The following is a 19710-nucleotide window of genomic DNA, read 5'->3' as shown; positions in this document are numbered from 1 at the left end:
CTCTCAGTTCCCTGGGCTTGTGAGGTAAGGAGACGGGTAGGGGGATGGAGTGGAGGTGTGGAGACAAGCACCAGAAAACAATGCATTTTGACCAGCTAATTGCACTTACAAAGACTTCTATCTGGGATTTTAGCTACTCCTTTGTTCTATCATTTTCAGTTAATTATCTTTCTTCTTGACAGAAAGTATGGAAGCAAAGTTCTGCTTTGTTATACATCGAAATGATCTCAGTTGGTAGGAGGCTGACTACATCTGCTTGCTACCTTTGTTCTGAATATTACTTTTTATATTTCTAGTTATCCTTCATGACCCTCAACTTGGAAGCCTGTTCATCCTAGCTTTTATGTATCCTGACACTATTCAAGTCCATACCACTCTTTTATGCCTATCTTTAGTTACATTTGTTTCTTTCTACATTTGGGACACATACTTTAAAAATTAAAGTATATTAAAATGTACTTCAAATATCCTACCTTTTTCTAACTCTTTATAATGACTTGTATAAAATTGTATTATATTAATTTAGAGAAAGTAAAAAAGATGATGAGATGTCTTGAAACAAACTTACATTCCAGTAGGGTGAACTATTATAAGGTAAGCTTTACCAGAGCCAAAACTTTGTATTTTGCTAGAGGTTCACCTACTAGAACAGTGCCTAGAGCTCACAGTAACCACTTGACATTTGTTAAACAAATGAACAATCAAAATCTTAAAGAACAGTAAGATTTTAGCAGGCCACAGTAGAGAAGACAGTTTTCAGATAGAACAGCATGAGCAAGGGCTGGGAGGTGGTAAAGCAAGGAAAGTAGTCCAATTTGGCCTGGAGCTCAAGACACATACAAGCAGTGGGAGATGAGGATGTAAAGACTTCTTGAGGTCTTCATGTCAAGCTGAGGAGCTCAGATCTGAATCTAGCAGGCAATATGGAGCAACCAAACATGCTGAACAAGTATCATATAATTGAGTTAGGCTTAAGAAAAATTCTGGCAGAGGTGTGCAAAATTAATTAGAAAGAATTATCAATGTTCATTAAAAATTCATTTATTTGTATAGGCCTAGGAAAAAACTCTGGCTAGGGATAGTTAATGTCTTTCTACATACTTTCTATTTGAACCCAGAGCATCTGCCTCAACAACCTGTCTCCTGGCCCCATTTGGAAAAAGAGTGAATGAGTGTTACCAAAGCAAAACTATGGATAAAACAAAGCCAAAATAAAGAGGCCCCCAAACTGCAGCTTCTTGCCAGCATTTACTGCAAGTCAGAGGAGGGCTGGCTTCAACTTGCTAAAAGAATGGCTTAGTTGTCTAACCAAAGGGAGTTATGCTCATATCTGGGAACATTTTTTTCATTTCCATCTAGCACTTGTAATATGTGGGGCTGCCTTGATACTGTTTCAATCTCATCCAGTATACTGGCAGGAAGTGGAAAGAACAGCAGAAAGATAAAGCCCATCTGGCCACAGTGTTCATGTCAGCTTTCCTCTGGCCTTCAGACCAGACTCCCAAATGACTTACCTTTTCTTATATGTTCCCCTTATGAGTCTGGTTTCCTTTCTATAATTATTCATGCCTTGACCTATTTTTCCTTATTGTATTACTACAAAACATTGCCTGATACAGTGCTTTTACTAACATGCTTATTTACTAATGCTCAAAGACCATTTCCAAAGAAAGCAGTGGATATCATGATGAAACTTATTTTACCTTCTTTATTTATATATATTTTTGCTTTTGGATATTAACTATCCCTGGCTAGCAGTTCCTCTTTATTGATTTCATGCAGTCTAAATTAGCAGCAGCCATGACATTGCTACACTATTTAGGTTTGGAGCAGGTCTTAAAATAGAATTTTTATTCTCCTTTCAATGGTGTGACTTTTATCTCTGTGGTCACGGCCACCATATGTTTGGAAAGTGTGGTCCACAATGTGGTTTCAGTCTCAGACAAAACATCTCAATGTTTTAAATAAGTATGGTAGTAATAATAAATATACACAGTGGTAATACATATGATACCATAATAAATGCTGCATTAATTGTAAATATATATATATATATATATACTTCCACATATATATAACAAAACATAGTGCTAATAAAGACACCAAAAGGCGTCTCAATAAATTTTACAATACTGAACATTATCTCTCACTAACTACATATAAGATGGCAATCTCCTTATCTCAAAAACTACTAAATAGAACTTAAATTAAAAAAAATATATTCTTAACACATGGCAAGAGTTCTGTGTCTGCTGACTGTGAGATGGCATGAGTTCTCCTCTGGCTCTCTGATCTGGGTTCTGTCCTGTTAAAGATTTTTCAGTGACCTCATCAGAGGCCACTCATAGTATGTTAATAATGGGGGTTCACAAAAAACCTCAACAATCTAAAAACACAGGCTACATCTGACAGTTAATTACAGATGATTATGCAGTCTTGCACTGAAGGTCAAAAAAACTATCTGGAGAAATACAGAATGAAGGAGGTATGGCTTAACATCAGCACATGTGAAAAAGACCTTAGGGTTTTAGATGATTCAATATGACTCAAATGCATGTGGCTGCCAAAAAAAATCTACTTCAAACTTAGGCTGTATTAAAAGAAATACAGCATGCAGAGCAAGGCAGAAGATCCAGCTCACACCTGGAATACTCTGTTCAGTGCTAGGGGTAATATTCTAAAAGGGCCAAAATGGAGTACATTCAGGCTTTAGATCACAGGGCTGAGTGATACAAAATCATGTTATACAAGAGACTGAAACTGTTGGCTTAGAAAGGAAACAGTTCTATAATTTTTAAAGGAGCACATATTATTGTTACAATCGGAATAAAGACATTTCCATTATGCAGGAAAAAAACATTTAAATAATGCCCAGTGTTGAAGAGGATATTAAGAAACATCCGTTCAGACACTGTTGGTTTTACTATTTATTGGTTTATTCAACCTTATGGAAAACAATCCTGCCATGCATTGTTACAGCCGCAAAACTCCTGTTAGAGTGGCTTTATAGACAAACTATGGTAGATTCGAAAGATGGAATACTGATCAGCAATAAAAAAGAACAAACTACTGATAGAAGCACATGGATGAATCTCAAGTGCATTATGGTAAATGAAACAAGCCAGACTTAAAAGGCTATATTACCAAATAATTCCATTTAAATGACATTCTGAAAAAGGCTGTATGATAGTAATGGAAAATAGATCAATAGTAGAAGCTGAGGTGAAGAATAAAACTGACTACAGAGAGACATAGGAAGACTTTTGAGGAATGATAAAACTACTTTGCATCTTGATTGTTAGAATGGTTAAACAACTGTATAGATACATCAATACTCACAGAACTGTTCAAGTGTGTAAATTTTACTGTATTTGAATTATATCTTAATTTTTTAAAAAAGGGAGAAAAGAGAAAATATTTAAGGCAATCAGAGAAAAAAGATACGAAAACATAGATAGGAATTATCTTTTAAAAATTAAGAGAAATAAGGACTTTTTCAGAGCAACAAAAACTGAAAGAATTCATTGCCAACAGATCCATACTACAAGAAATGTAAAAGGAAGTTCTTCAGGCAAAAGAAATATGATATAAAATAGAAACTTGAATCTATATTAAAAGATGAAGATCTCTAGAGATGGTTGAAGTTAAGGTAAATATGAAATATATTTTTTATTATTTTTAATAGCTCTAAATAATTGATTGTCTAAAGCAGGGGTCAACAAAGTATGGCTCAAGGGCCAAATTTCACCCACTTCCTGTTTTTGTAAGTAAAGTTATATTGGAACACAGTAACACCCACTCTTCTATGTATTGTCTATAGCTGCTTTTACACTGCAACGACAGAGCTGAGAAACCGAGACAAAGACCAGATGGCCTACAATGCCCAAAATACTTACTATCAGACTCTTTACAGAAAAAAGTTTGCTGCCCCTGGTCTAAAACCAAAATAGCAATGTATTGTGGGTTTAAAGCATATGTAAAAGAAAAAATGTATAATAACAATAGCACAAAATATGACGAGGAAATTGGAATATAAAAACCTTCCTGTGATAAAACCCTACACTATAAGTGAAGTGGTAATTAATTAAATATGTGTACTATACACCCTAGGGCAACCATACAGCCTTTTTTTTTTTTTTTTTTTTTCCCCAGATTTAAGTAATAAGCCAATAGTGGAGAGAAAAATTGGATCATAAAAAGATTTGATTAATGCTAGACAGAAAAAGAGGGGGAAAGGAATAAGGAACAAATGCGACAAAAAGAAAACAGCAAGTTGGAAGAGTTTAATCCAACCACATTGAAATTACATTGACTATAAGAAGGCTAAAGATATTCTTTAAAAGACAGAGAATTTCAACATGAATAAAAAAGCAAGACTCAATTATATGCTGGCTACAAGAAACTCACTTTAAATATAAACATAGCTAGATCAAATGCCAATGGATGGGACAGGTATGACTTCTTGCTACAGCCATGTAAGGCAAAAAACAAATCCTCTCTGCAAAAAGCAACTGTAAAACTAGACAAAATTCATAAAAATAACCAATTTGTAAAGTTTGAGAAATCAAACTAAAGGCATACAATAATATGAGAAGCATTAATGCTGAAAAAACACATAAACTTGGATAAGAACGATGGGAATCTGTAGCATTCTGACCTGGGGCTTCTCCTATCCCTCCTGCCTTAATTGAAGCAGATGTGACTGAATGGGGCAGGTTATAAGAACAAGCAGCTTTTTCTGCTGCAGCAGGAAGAGGCTCAATTAATTTGGAGCAGAGGGTAACACCCATGCCCAGAGGTGGTGTCAGTAGAAGGCCCGAAAGCTCTACTAGCACAAGGCTACGGTCATGATTGGGGCAAGTTTATTTCTGGTTGAGGCTGTGTGCTTTTAAAGCAAAACCTGAGAGGATCCAACCAGTCATAGACTCCTGGCTGACACTGAAGCTGTATGCATGCCAAGAGGCAAAAGGGCCCAGCAGAATATAAAAGATGGAAGGGACTTGAAAACAGCCTGAATTTTAAATGTGCTACTTACCCATACAAAGATCCATTGACAGATGACAGAAACCTTATTGTATCAAGGTGGTTGAGTATAACTTCTATTCAATCACTGGCTGACTAATAAGTCATATAGATATAGGGACAACTCCTGGGAAAGCAAACTAAAAATAAAAACAAGTTTACAAAATGAGCAGAGACGTCAATGGCCAGAAATCAAGGGAAAAGAGAGTTTAGCAAGCAGGTTACCAAAGAAACGACAAACAAGATATATTAATTAAGTTTCATTGTGGTGATTATTTCACAATGCATATGTATACCAAATCATCAAACTGTATGCCTTAAATATACACAATTTTTAATTGTCAAAAATTGCTCAGTTAAAGAAAACAACCAAAATCTTGGAGAGATCAAAATCCAAAGGTGCTGTATTATCTAAAATGTCTAGTTCACAACAAAAAATTAAAATACATATAAAGAAACAGAAAAGTGTGATTCATAATCAAAACAAAAAGCAGCCAGTAGAAACTCTCTGAGTATCCCAGATACTGGATATAGCAGACAAAAATTTCAAAGCAGTTATTACATATACATTCACAGAACTAAAGAAAATCATAAGAAAGAAAAGTGTGGCAAAAATAAATCTTCAAATAGAGATTCTCCATAAGGAAACAGAAATCCTGGAGTTAAAAAAGTACAGTAATCAAAATAAAAATTTCGCTAGAGCAATTCAACAGCAGTTTTGAAATGACAGGAGAAGAATCAGTGAATCTGAAAATAGAGAATCTTAATAACAATTTTAATAACAGAAAATGAAGACTGAAGAAAAATGAACAGAGCTTCAGAAATCTATGCAACATCAAGTCCACCAACACATTCGCAATGGAAATCCCAGAAGGAGAGAAGAGGGAAGCTTACCAAATTTGATGAAAAATATTAATCCACACATTCAAGAATGTTAATAAACTCTAAATAGGACCAATACATAGAGATCAACACTTAGATATATAACACTGCTGTAAGCCAGTCAAAGAGAAAATTTTGAAAACAGCAGAAGAAAGGAGGGTAGAAGAGAGTTGAACGACATGATGGAGGGTAGAAGAGAGTTGAATGACACACATGGAATATGGAAAAAAACTTCTGTAACCCAAGAATTTCATATACAGCAAATTTATCCTTCAAAAATGAAAATAAAGACATTTCCAGACAAACAAAAACTAAGTACACTCATTAGTAGTAGACCTATATCACAAGAAATACAAAAAGAAATCAGTCTCTTCAGACTGAAAGAGACCCCAGTTAGTGACTTGAAGTCACAGGAAGAAATAAACACCCAAAATAGTAAATATGGGGGTTAACATAAAAGATTATATAAATATGTTTTAACTTATTTCTTCTCTTAACACCTTTGAAAGAGATAAACATTTCTAATGCAATTTCTATTACGCTGTATTTTGGGGTTTACAATATATATAAATATAAATGTATTGAAATATAATTATAATGAATGTAAATATATTTATATCTTTAATCTTTCATATGTAGACTTTTCATATATATGATAATAGCACAAAGGAGAGAGATAGAATGGAGTTATATTGGAGCAAAGCTTATATATTTTACTAGACTTAAGTTAGTATTAATCTGAAGTAGATTCTGATAAAGATGCATATTGTAATCCCTAAAGCAACCACTAAAAAAAATCTCCAAAAAATATATAGTTTAAAAAAATCAACGAGAGTTAAAACAGTACACTAAAAATATGTATTTAGTACAAAAGAAGGCAGTCAAGTAGGAAACAGAGGAACAAAATAGATAAGAACAGAATATATGGAAACAAAATAGCAAAAAGGCAAATGCAAGTCCAAAGTCAGAGAGTGTCAGACTGGATAAACAGCAAACTCCAACTACATGCTTTCTATAAGAGAAATACCTTAGATTCAAAGACACAAATGGGTTTAAAGTAAAAGAATATATATCAAGTAAAAAAATGTATCAATCATACAGAGAACTATAAGAGAGAGTGGCTATGTTAATATCACATTAAAAAGACTTTAAGGCAAAACATTTTATTAGAGACAAAGAGTTGCTACATCAGGAAGATATAATAATTAGAAACATATACACACTTAACAATATAACCTTAAAACAAATGAAGGAAAAACTGACAGAACTGAAAGGAGCAATAGACAATTCAGCAATAACAGGTAAATTATCCACCTTACTCTCAATAATTGATAACACTAAAGAGAAAAGTAAGGCTATGGAAGAGTTGAACACTATCAACCAACTTGACATAACTGACATGTATAGAACACTCCAGCCAATGACCACAGAATACACAACCTTTAGAAGTACACATGGTTTATATCTTTCGCAAAAATTAACTCAAAATGAATCAAAGACCTAAATAAAAAACACAAAGCTATAAAACTTTTAGACAATAACAAGAGAAATTCTAGGTGACTGGGTTTGGTGATGACCTTTTGGATACACCATCAAAAGCATGATCCATGAAAGAAAAAACTGGACTTCATAAAATAAGGTAGACTTCATTAAAATGAAAAACTCCTGTTCTGCAAAAGACACTGTTAAGAGAATGAAAAGACAAGCCACAGAATATCTGTAAAACACATATCTGATAAAAGACTGATATCCAAAATATACAAAGAATCCTTAAAACTCAACAATAAGAAAACAAATGACCCAATTAAAAAGTGGGCAAAAAATCTGAACAGAAACATCCCAAAGATGATATACAGATGGCAATAACCATATTCCTAAAAAAAAAAAAAAAAAAAAAAAAAAAATTACCAAAATTTAAGAAGAAGTAGAAAATCTGAATAGACCTATACCAAGTAAAGAAAATCTCAGGCCTAGTGGCTTCGCTGTGAATTTTACCAATATTTAAAGGAAATTAGAGGAAATACTTCCCAACCGATTTTATGAATCCGGTAATACCCTCATACCAAAGATATCATGAGAAAAACAAAACAAAATCTACGAACTAATTCCTTGTATAAGTCAAAATAGTCTGAATGTCCAGACATGTGTTTGCAGACTTCTCTTTTATTCTAAACATTTAAAGTACAGGAGTATATATATTTTAAAATATGCTTTATTAAGGATTTTGAAAAATTCCCAAGGTTGTAATTATATATAAAATTCATGCACTGATTTTTAGAACCTAATCATACCCAACACGCCTACAAACACAAGATGTTCCTCCAATGTTGTTCTGACCCCACAGAATAACCTAAATAAAGTCGAGGAAATATATAAGTAGGCTCATAGGCAGAATTCTGGAAGAAATCATTTTTTAAATTGAAATACAAGGTATAGGTTGATAGTAAAGCCCTGGGAAGCCTCATTAGATTACTGCGAACATCCTAAAAAGGGGGGTGAGGTTATTAAAAAACAGTCTGGAGAGACCTTAAAGGCCAAGACATTGGGGAAACTGATCTATTAGCTACAATATGTACAGACATATTAAAATGGAATACAGGATTCTCTGGAGTTTTACCTCCTTGTTTTGAAGAGAATTCACTTTGCCTTAAGCCATCCTAGTAGGTATCTACCCTAAAAATTCTACAACGTAGGAGATTCTAAAAACTTTTCTTCTAACATCTGACCTCTCAATAGAAAACTTAGACCAAACATAGAATTGCTATCTTTTCTAAGACAATATTATATTTTTGAACTTTTTATTTCTAGAATAATTTAACTTTGAGAAAAGTTGCATAAAGTACAGGGTTCCTATATGTTCTTTACAAGCTTCTCCTAATATTAACATAGTGTGTAACATACTACAATTACAAAATGAGGAAATTAATACTGTACAATACAATCAACTAAAACTAAACACCTTATTAAAATTTCCGCTAATGTCTTTTTCCATTCTAGGACCCAATTCTGGACCCTGTACTGCATGTCTGCTTAGTTTCCTCCAATCTATAATAATTCTTCAGCCATTCTTTGTCTTTCATGACTTTGACTCTTATGAAAAACAGTGATCGATTATTTTGTAGAATGCCCCTAATATTTTTTTGATTTAATATTATCATCAACAATATTTATTGAGAGATTACTAAGTGCCAGGCACTTTGCTAAGCCTTCTCCATTTATACTATCTTTTTAAAATAGAAGTATTTTTTTTCATAGACTTTAGAGCAGAAGCATTTTAAAATCAAAGAATAATCACCTTTAATTTACTCTTCTTCAAATGCTAGTGTTTTGTAAGTCACAAAGCATTATCAAACATATTATTGTTGTTCGCCCACTCCCAAGTCCTTTAATGTCCTCTCCCCCTAAAAAATATTAAGTCCAGGTATAAGCCTTAAATTCAGGGCCCTTGAGTTCTTACCTCTCTGAATCTTTACTGCCCATATTTTCCTATCCCTGAACCTTGGCTCATTACTTTCTTACTTGTACCTGCCCTCCCTTTTCATCTCTAAATACCTTTCTTGAGGACATCTCTAATCACTGCCCCTAGCTTCTAAGGGCTACTGATCCTCTGAAATCCCACAGAATTTAATAAATGCAGTGCTCATTTGGTACATGGACCCTATCCTGAACTGGCATATGTTTTTGTAGATTCTTGTCTCCAAAATGAGACTTTTTAAGAACAGGACTTGTGGCCTTTTCCCCCTATTACATCTAGTATACTACCCTAATGCTTAATAACATAGAATGAATATCTACCAAGTGCCAAGCTTTGTGCTAGGCCCTGAGATATCAGAGATGATTAAGATACAATCCCAAGTCTTGAGAAAGTTTTGGTGTAAAATAATATTTCTTTAAGTAAGTGACAGACTAAAAATAGTTTTCTCTTCAAAAATTAAGGTCATTAAAAGTTTCCTGTGGCAGTAAAGTTTTTCCTTTTCTGTCCTGATAAACACTAAAATAACTAATTATAGATTACTAATGTGTCACAGAACATTTATATTTTCCAACTAGCTTGTGCTTGAAGCAAGCTGTGACCTGGTTTTATGAGAAATCCAGATGCTACACGGTAAACCCAATCAACCAAAGGACTGCAAAAATACTGCCACAGGTTGTAGCCATTACAACCAATTTAATTGTTTTAGCCTAGTGACATCTAGTGGCAAAAGTGTTGTTAAACTGCATTAAAGGGAGGCCATCTTACGAAAAAAAATGGCAAAATATGAATGAACTATGGTATTTATTAGCATTAAGACTATTTCAGTGTCTCTGTGGCCTCTACAACTGTTAACTCTTCTCAGGGGGGAGACTGAGGTGTCCAGAATACGAGAAAGGTGGGAGTTCCACAGACAGCACTCTGGAGATCTGCACAGGGCACCCTCACATCTCTGGCTGCACACTAAACTGTGAATTTATGAAGTGCATTTCCACAAGATTGGAGAAAAAACTATGGGAAAGCAATTTCTGAAACTCACATAGGGCTAAGAGCAGTTCATGTTCCCCCAGCACAGAATGGAGAGACTCTGTAATATCTGGGGCATCTGCAGAGCACAAAGAAGGAGAACGCCTTATCAGGGAGGCTTAATTAAACTAGACTAAAGGCTGCCTGGATGAGTGCTAACAAAATGACTACAAGTAACTTAACCTTACACCAGAACAAAGTCCAATATCCTTTAAAGGAATAAAACAAAATCAAGCACCCCAAAACATAAAATATACAGTGCCTGGCATATAATAAAAATTTTCCAAGCATGCAAAGAAGTAGGAAATATGACTTATAACAAGGAAAACGTTTATTCAATAAAAAACAAAAATTATGGACCGGCATACAAGAAAGTTAAAGATTATTACATTCTTTCAAAAAGTAGAGGAACACATGAACATGATAAGCAGAGAAATGAAAATCTTTTTTAAAAGGTGAGAGGGACATCTAAAGCTGAAAAATAAAATTATCTGAAATTAAAAATACATTGGATGGGATTAAGAGCAGCATAGACAAACAACAGAAATAAAGACCACTAAACATAACATAAAAATAAAAATTATCTCAAGTAAGGACAGAAAGGAAAAAGATTTTTTTTTTAATGAAAGGTAAGTGACCTGTGAGAAAATATCAAGTGGTCTAACATAGAAATTGGAAGTCCTCCAAAAAGGGAGGTGTGATATTGGAAGAAATAATGGCCAAAGTATTTGATAAAAACTATAAACCTATAGATCAAAGAACATGTGGAGCACATTTCTGAGAACTCATCATTTTCAATATATAAATATACATATGTAGGTGTAAACGTGTATCTGTGTGTGTGTGTATTTCCTTGCTAAATGCAATGAGAGGGCCTGCATGTCGTTTCTAAACACCATTCTCCACTAAAAGAACTAGGGCCCCTAACTCTAGGGCTTGGGCCAGGGAAGAATAAAATGAGTCTGAAATATTATATTATGCCAGAAAATAAAAATGTGTTCAAAGAATAATGAGAATATATCGAAAGAACATTGTAAGCTAGAAGGACGGTGCTCCAACCAGCTAAATTTGGAACATGTTAAGACTGAAAACAAATAATGATTGTAACAGATTATAGATCATTATAGGCATTCGCTGTTCAACACTGGCTTAAATAAATGGGGCATAGAAAAAGGTTTTCCCTACAGTAAAATGCAAACTAATAATATTAATTTAGAAGGAATGATAAAGTTAGATAATCACTATTTGGCAACCAACACTATATAATTAATTCAAGCAAGAAACACTGATGTATACTATAACCGGTGAAAGAAGTGCGTTGAAAAATGAGGTTTCACAGAGTCTCACAAAACTGCCTCAAAAACTTGGTAATTACATTAAAAAAAAAAAAGCATTATAATGAAACTGGGCAAAAACTGATATTTTCAGGTAAATAAAAACAAAAAGAATTTGTTTCCAGCTGACCTGCACTTACAAGAAATGTTATAAGAAGTTCTTCAGATTAAAGATAAATGACATCAAATGAAAATCTGAATCTATAGGAAGGAATTAAGAATTCTGGAAATGGTAAATACATGGGTAAACATAACATTCAATATGTAGTTTTTCTTCTCTTAACTTATTTAAAAGATATATGATTGTTTAAAACATATATATGTGTGTATGTGTGTGTGTGTGTATGAGATTTCTAACATGGAGATGCATTATATATGACAACTACAGCACTAAGAAGTGAGAGTGACTTGAATCATACCACTGAAAGGTTCTTAACTTTATGTGAAGTGGTATAATATTAATTCTATTTGAACTACGATATGGTAAGTATGGATATTATAATCTCTAGACCAACCACTATAAAATAATGCTAAGGAGCACAACTAAAAAAGCTAATAGAAAAATTAAAATGAAATACTAAAAAATACTCAATTGATCCTAAAACGTCAAGAAGAGTATGAGAGAAAACAAAAGCAGACAGCACAAATCGAAAATAAAGAGCAAAACGGTAGACCTATATCTAACCAATCAATTTATACTTCAATTAAAAGACAGACTGTCAGTCTAGATACAAAAACGAAACTCAAATATATGTTGTCTACAAGAGATACGCTTTAACTATAAAGACATGAATACATGTTTAAAATTAACAGAATGGAAAAAGATATACTATGCAAACAAGTGTAAGAAAGCTGGAGTGGCTGTATTAATATAAGACAAAACAGACTTCAAGATAGGGGGTAATATCAAAGATAGAAAGACATTTTATAATGATAAAAGGATCAATATAATAATCATTAATAGGTATGTGCTTAATAACAGTATACAGACAGGACAAAAGGAATAGACAAATTCACAATCTCAGCTTGAGATTTTAAAACTTTTCAGTGACAGAATTAAAGATATAGGAAATTTAAATAGCACCACCAACCACACTTTGACTTACAACACTACATCCAACAACTGCAGAATATTCTTTTCAAGTGTACCTGAAATGTGTCTTAGTCACCTAACAAAAATAAGGTCCCATAAATGTTTTTTAAATAAATAAATACATACATAGGTGGAAGATGGGGCATATGGAATTTAAAGTAACAAAACCTGGCTGTAGTTCATAGTTGGAGAAATGGATAAGAAGTTGAAGCTGATGCTGTACTTAGAATCATCTAGATGTTTATATTTCAAAGTAGTTAAAGTTCCTAGAACTTCAGTTCTCCAAAAGAACACTAGGCAATGCTGAGGAGAGAAGAACAGAGGCAAGTGAAAAGGAAAAAACAGAAAACTAAGGAGATGGGGGGATCATGAAGCTAAAGGTAGATTTAATAAATGGGATAGAAACCTATGGTAAAGGAGGAGGATGTGGACGGAGAGAAACTTTAGGCATGAAAAGAGACCACTAGTAACCTTCCAAAGAGGGAAGTGTTCATGAAATGATGTATGTGAGAGCCTAACAGAACTTCAAGAATAGAAGAGATAGAAAGGATGCAGAGACAGTATGTAGTGGCCATATAGTCAGTAAATTTGGCAGCAGAGATAAGAAAAAAGAAAGCATGGTAGCCAGGAGAGGCATTGTAGTCAAAGAAAGAATTTTCGTCTCTTCTACTGAAAAGACAGAAAAAATCTATATATGTGAACAAGAGGAAAGAGGTTCATTAAGCTAGATGCTAGAGACAAGATAAATACAGAAGCAAAGTCCCAGCGAATGAAGAAAAAGGTTAAATGAAGAAGCATTAAGTTTCAGAGAAAGGCATAGACACCTTCTCTGAGATTTAATGCAAAGAAACAAGAATGGATGCAGGCACAGAGATTTACTGGGGTGAGGAGAAAAGTGAGGCTGCTCTTGCAAAATGGATTCACCTTCTCAGTCAATTTAAAGAGACCATTTGCCTGGGGCTTCCACTCTTCTGAGTTAGGCTCACTTTCTGGTTAACAGCCATATTGAAAAGGTTAACTGAAAAGCTATTACACACACAAATAAATCTACAAAGTAATCAGGAATAAGTTATCAACTTTTCAAATATGGCATTTTGGGGAAAATATACTGTTAGGATCAACTGTGGGCTTAGAGGTCACTTTTAAGACAGAAAAGACTGTTCTGATTACTATTCATTTTCTCATCCCCTCCTTAGGCACTCCATTTTCTAATGGCAGAGATTAGATGTGACATCTGGCAGAAACAGGTGTCTGACAAATGCAAAGACTTTCTATCTTTATTTTATTTGTTTGGCTAATGGATGAGTGGGTGAGAAAGATGTGAAAAAACTGGTGACTAGAAATCCAGCTCCCTCATGTTCTCCTTATCACTCTTTTCCATGAGTCATTCTTCCCTAGCTTCAAACTCAAGCACTAATTGTCAAAATTCCATGTGATTTGAGAGCCTTTACTGCTGTTCTATGAGATTTTTCTCCACCAAGAAAAGCCCCTAGCTCTTTTTAATTGTCAAAATCTACTTCACATACATCATGTTCTTCACAAGCAAACACAGAACTCGCAACAAAGCTGCTTTGTATCATCGAAGCACCTACACTGTATATGTTTGACCTCCCTTGTTGGTAACAAGGACAGTCCCTTCCTTAGGTAGCAAACAACCTTATGTTGCATCCAAGGTCAGTAACAAAAAAATGTCGGTTGCAAAGAAAGTTATATGTGTAGGAGTGCACCTGTGCATGTGTGTATATATACACATATTCAACACCAGGAGTAAATAGATTCATTATCTTTAAACTTTATATATATATATATATATATATATATATATATATATATATATATATATATATATAAATCACGTTATAAAGTTATTGTTTTTTATATATATATATATAAAACAATATTGTCTTCATCTTCTGAATATTTCATTTCTATGGAATGACATAAAATAATGAGATTCACTAAAATGTGTAAGTGGTTAAGTTTTAGGTAAGAAATCTATAGAGCTTGTTTAACCCCTGGGAATCTAACTAATTTGTATCAAATCTATATTTTGACTTTGTGTTATGTCATGGCCATTTATTGCTTCTTTCTAATTTTTTACTTTCAATTTGCTATTAAATGCTTTACATTTCGAAATAAATTGCTAATTCAGAGACTGCTCTGAAAAATAGACAATTCTTTTGACTTAAAAAAAAGAGGAACAGATATTTGGCATTAGTATAAAGCTTATACTCTGGTATATTTATCCAAAAGAGTTAAGACCAAAGAAAGAATCTGCTTGCTTATTAAAAATGCAAACATTACCTCAGTCATACGAATAGCCCCAAACTCGCCAGGCCACTGCCTCTGCAGATCACCCACCAGCATTAGCATTACATCATATGACATTATGGAACAATAGTGAACTCTGTGTAATACTTGAATATATTGTTTTGAAAGAATAAACTGTCATTAACTTGAATAAAAGCCTGCTGAAATCAAACCTGGGGGGGTAGGGCCCTCACTGTGTGGCCCTTTTACTACTTTGAGAAATAGCCTCATCCTGAAAGCAGTAAAGAGGGTAAAAAGAGATTAGAGTATAAAGGCAACAGTGATGAGTAGCCCCTGCAGCCGCCCAGCAGGCAACCGGCAGGGCTTTAAATTACCAGGCCGAACAATGTCAAAGCAGGAGGCAGCGCAACAAATGCTGCACCTAAAACTCCAAACAGCCTCATACCCATCACTGTGTTTCCTAATGCAGCCTAGTGATGTGGATAATGGGCTTTGCTAGAATTGGAAACTGAGTTTTATTCTATGTACAAAATCCTTAAACGCTCGATGTCCTGATGCCACCTCAAGATGGGCTATCACTTGTAACCATATGACTTTAGGCAATGGATTTAAGTTCTGAGCACCAATGTTTTAATCTATAAAATGGAAAGAATAATATCTATCATGCAGAGGTATGGAAGGAGGGGATTAGCTACTTTTATTATCATAATTATACTTATTATTTCCACCCAATTGTCCCCTTCTTCTCTAACCATTGTCCAAGATGTTTCTACTTAACAAGTGAAACATGAGCATCAACTTAAATGCTCACCAGCTTTTGTTTCCTGCAGTCTGGACATTGCCATGTATTTCTATTTTCACGCCACTCTCATCAAGTAATTTCTCTACCTTCCAAATCCTAGATCCTCTTATTTGCAACCTGCTACTCACCAGCTTTCCCCTCTCCCACACCTATTCTCAATGTTATCAACAACCAGGATTCAAAGAGATGAAAAACAAAGCCAGGGCAACGTAGCTAGTTGGTGGCCAAGTCCCACTTAAAACCTAGGTATCAATGCAACCAAGTCCAGCTGCATTGCATTAACTACATCACATTAATTATTCACTTTTAGGGTTCCTGTGTTCATTTTAAATCTGAGGTTAGCTTCCCTTAACACCAAGCCTTTTCCTAAATGCTTCCCCTACTTGTTAATTTATTATCATAAAATATGAATATGAATTAGTACTTTAAAAAAACACTAATCCCAGAAAATTATTAAATATATCTCAAATTTCTGGGTTTTTTAAAGTATTTTCTTAAAGTAGGGACAAAAATTGGTCACATAAGTCTTCGCCCAGGACTAGAGGTAAAAGGACGTAGTTAACAGGAAGGAGAGCCATGAATCTGTGACTGTGGGCAGTACTGCGTTCGACTCTAGAAGGGATAGAGTATAGAATACCAGTGTCCACCTCCAAGTTTCTAAAGATAAAGGCTATGTCTTTTAATCTGATTGTACAAGGATATGTAGAGATAGAAATTTCATTAACGTTGGCTTCTTTGGAGAATCACATTATTCCTCAAAATGATGAAAACTAACAAGAAGATAGGTAACAGGATGCAATGTGTTGTTTTATATAAGACCCAGAAAAGTTTACCAAAGTTTAACCCTGAGGACTATGGGGAACAGACCAAAAGCTTGTATATCCCCATCTGTGAAACGGATAAAGAACTAGGAAGGATGAGATGATATATGGATCCTCTATAAAGTATCATTTGTTTTTATATTTTTGTTTAAGTACACTGTAGAATAGTATAACTAGTATAGAACTTGACATCAATGATAAAAGTTCAAATTCAACCTAGCCAGCAATCTGATCTGGCACAAATAATTCAAACATATTTAATGATATAAGAATTAAAGGAATGGTATATGCATGGGAGGAGGGCTTTAAAATATCTATATAAATGTAAGATGTATTAGATTACTGTATGTTGCACCAGGTTAATAAACCAGCACCTTACATTCACTTATATATCTTTTGAGGGAAAAGGGAAACAGAAATTCTTACTGCAGAAACCCAATTCTTTAAATAGAAAATCATCACCACTACTTAATGGAGTATGAAAATAATAATATATTTACTAATATAAAATTTACAAAAAAGTTATTAAATAATAAAATTCATATTAAAAGGTAACTACATCAATATACACTAATCAGGAGGGCTGATGGTTTGTATACACTCTCTTCCCTCAATACACATACTCTCTTATCATTTAAGACAGCTGCCAAGATTAATTACAAGTGTATCAGTGGTCATGGAGATTTCCTCTATGGATCTGTAATAGTCAACTCATAGTCCAGACCACAAATAAAAATATTTTCATGGAAATATAACAGGTAAGGCCCAACTCCAACATCATTCATTCATTCATTCAGTCCCTACTTTATATCAGGCTCTATTCCAAGTGCTGAGGATTCAACAGTAAACAAAACAAAGTTCCTGCCATCGTGGAGCACACATTCTGGCAGAAAAATACAGTGACCCAATAACTATGCAGTAGGTCAATGATCATTAAGTACTGCAAAGAAAAACAGGCAGGGAAAAGGGCTGGAATTCTAAATGGGGCAGACAAGGAAAGTTTCATGAAGAAGATGCCATTTAAGCAAAGATCTAAAGGAGATGGATATCTGGGAATAGTCGGGCTATGAAACCCTTTCCAGCAAGTCCAGATAAATCAAAATACAAGCCCTTACCTTTCAAAAGTGGTTGGAAGGTTGGAATCTCTTGCAACTTGATGACATCAGGATCATTGCTGACGTTCCGTGAGGCCTGGGAACCCTGAGCTACAACCACGATATCATCCATCTTGGCTCTATGCTTAGCTGGAGAAGGGGTCACTGAAAATAAAGTTACACCACTCAGGAGCTGCATGTTTGTTAGCTACCTGTCTCACCAAAGCTGTTTTCACTGTAGTCACACACACAAAATAATCGGATTTACCCTGCAGTAGGGGTTTGGGTAAGGAAAATGAATTATGGAGGACCTTATTTTATAGTATTTATAAAAATTCAAAAATTACAGAAACGTATATATGAAACTTTTTTTTTGTAATTTAAAATATTTTATTACTCAGCACACAAAAGAACAGGCAAATTGTGTTTTTAATTTTTACTTCTTTGACCTTTCTGATGTCTGTCCCTATTTTATCAATGAGGAAATAAGGATACAAAATTTGGTTAACTTGTCCCAGGTCAACAGTGCTAGAGTTAAGAAAGGAACTGGAGGTCTATGGGTTATTGGTATACATGGCCCATCCTTGTGACACCCATCACAGAAAACCAAGTATGTTTAATAGATCCTACTCATGAAATAAAAACCCTAATACTCAATCCTAGATGATAGGTCTATTCCTGAGGCACTGGCCCTCTCATCCTTAAAGTTACAGGCACTAGTCCAAGAAGGTAGGTCCCTTCTAGGCTGAGGCAAAATTCAGAAACTTGGAGGACTTCTAGAGAGTCAGGTCAATTTCAGGTCTCTTCCGAAAACGTAATCCATTTGGAGGAAAGTGATTCAAACTATTAAAGACGCCCTAGCCCCAGACATCATCCTCTTCCTGGTTAGGGCAAGAATGAACCTTTGAAGTGTTCCTACACTCTGGAAGGTAGTTTTCGCAGGCACAGTGGTGAGGTCTTAAAGGTTGATCCAGGGATGCGTAGAACTACCCTGCCTCCTAGAGGCTAGAGTCTCCTATGACATGGCATTCACTCTTCTAGAATCTCTGTTTTTACTGCTCAAGAAAAGTCTCTTAACCTCTTTTAGTAATTTACCTAACGCACCCAAGGGTTAAAAGAGATTTTACACCTATAACATATCCCTTCTGAAAAGGTTATTCTAAGATCCGTTTTTAAGAAGGAACTTGTTCTTAGAGGTCCGGCCTATGATCCACCCACTGTGAGAGCCAAATCTCACTGTCAGTATTAAGTACTAAAGCCATAATTAATTAGGTTATCTTTTAAATAGGCTGTAGCTGGGAGAAACAGCTGATTGAAAATCATGAGCATGGGCGCCCACGCTGGCTTAGCTTGCACTCACTTCCATCGGGGGAATTAAGGCTAGGATAACTGGTGACTGTTCCTTCCCGAAGAAAAAAGCATGGTGAGGGCTTTCTTTACATTCCTGTTTCCGAGTCCCAGACCTCACTAGACGGGGAGGCAGCCCGCTCCGCAAGCAGACAGGGCTGGCTGGAGGAGAGTGGAAGTTAGGGCACCGACCTGAGGAGTTCAGATCGTTGGGTCGGCTCTCGGCCTCGGAGCTCTGCTCACTGCCCATGGTGCTGGCAGCGGAGGAACGGCGGGACAGGCGGTCACCACTCCGGTGACAGGGCAACAGGGCAGAAACGGGGACCTGGACAGGGATGCTACACGGAGTCTGCGCGCTGCAGCGGGGCCGCTGTGTGCGGCTGATGCCCCTGGCCTACGTAGGGGCGCGGGCGGTGGGAGATGGGGGAGTCCCTATGTGGGGACGGATGCTGGTCGCCCGCCTTCTTTAGGGGAAACCCGAGGAGAGGAGGCGGAGAACGTGAGGCGACAGCCGCGCCTACGAACCAGCGGGCGGCGCCGCTTTCA

General features: G+C 35.3%; 1 protein-coding gene across 2 annotated transcripts in view; it reads right to left on the bottom strand.

Annotated features, from left to right (window-relative positions):
• BORCS5 (BLOC-1 related complex subunit 5) overlaps window positions 1-19710 on the bottom strand; it is a 74525-nt gene that overhangs the window by 54742 nt on the left and 73 nt on the right. Inside the window, exons 1-2 of one of the 2 annotated variants that reach the window (XM_039876377.1) lie at window positions 19357-19706; window positions 17839-17982 (exon numbers count right to left, since the gene is read on the bottom strand). In XM_039876377.1, coding sequence (XP_039732311.1) covers window positions 17839-17982; window positions 19357-19414 — 202 coding nt within the window. In that variant the 5' untranslated portion in view covers window positions 19415-19706. Of the gene's footprint in view, window positions 1-17838; window positions 17983-19356; window positions 19707-19710 lie in introns of those variants that run through there. The other variant, XM_039876378.1, reaches the window with a different exon arrangement.

The sequence above is a fragment of the Pteropus medius genome, unplaced genomic scaffold, assembly GCF_902729225.1.
Source record: "Pteropus medius unplaced genomic scaffold, Ma_sr-lr_union100, whole genome shotgun sequence".
NCBI classification, from domain to species: Eukaryota; Metazoa; Chordata; class Mammalia; order Chiroptera; family Pteropodidae; genus Pteropus; species Pteropus medius.
Note: the sequence above shows the minus strand (reverse complement) of the source record. Positions and strands in the feature narration are given on the sequence as shown.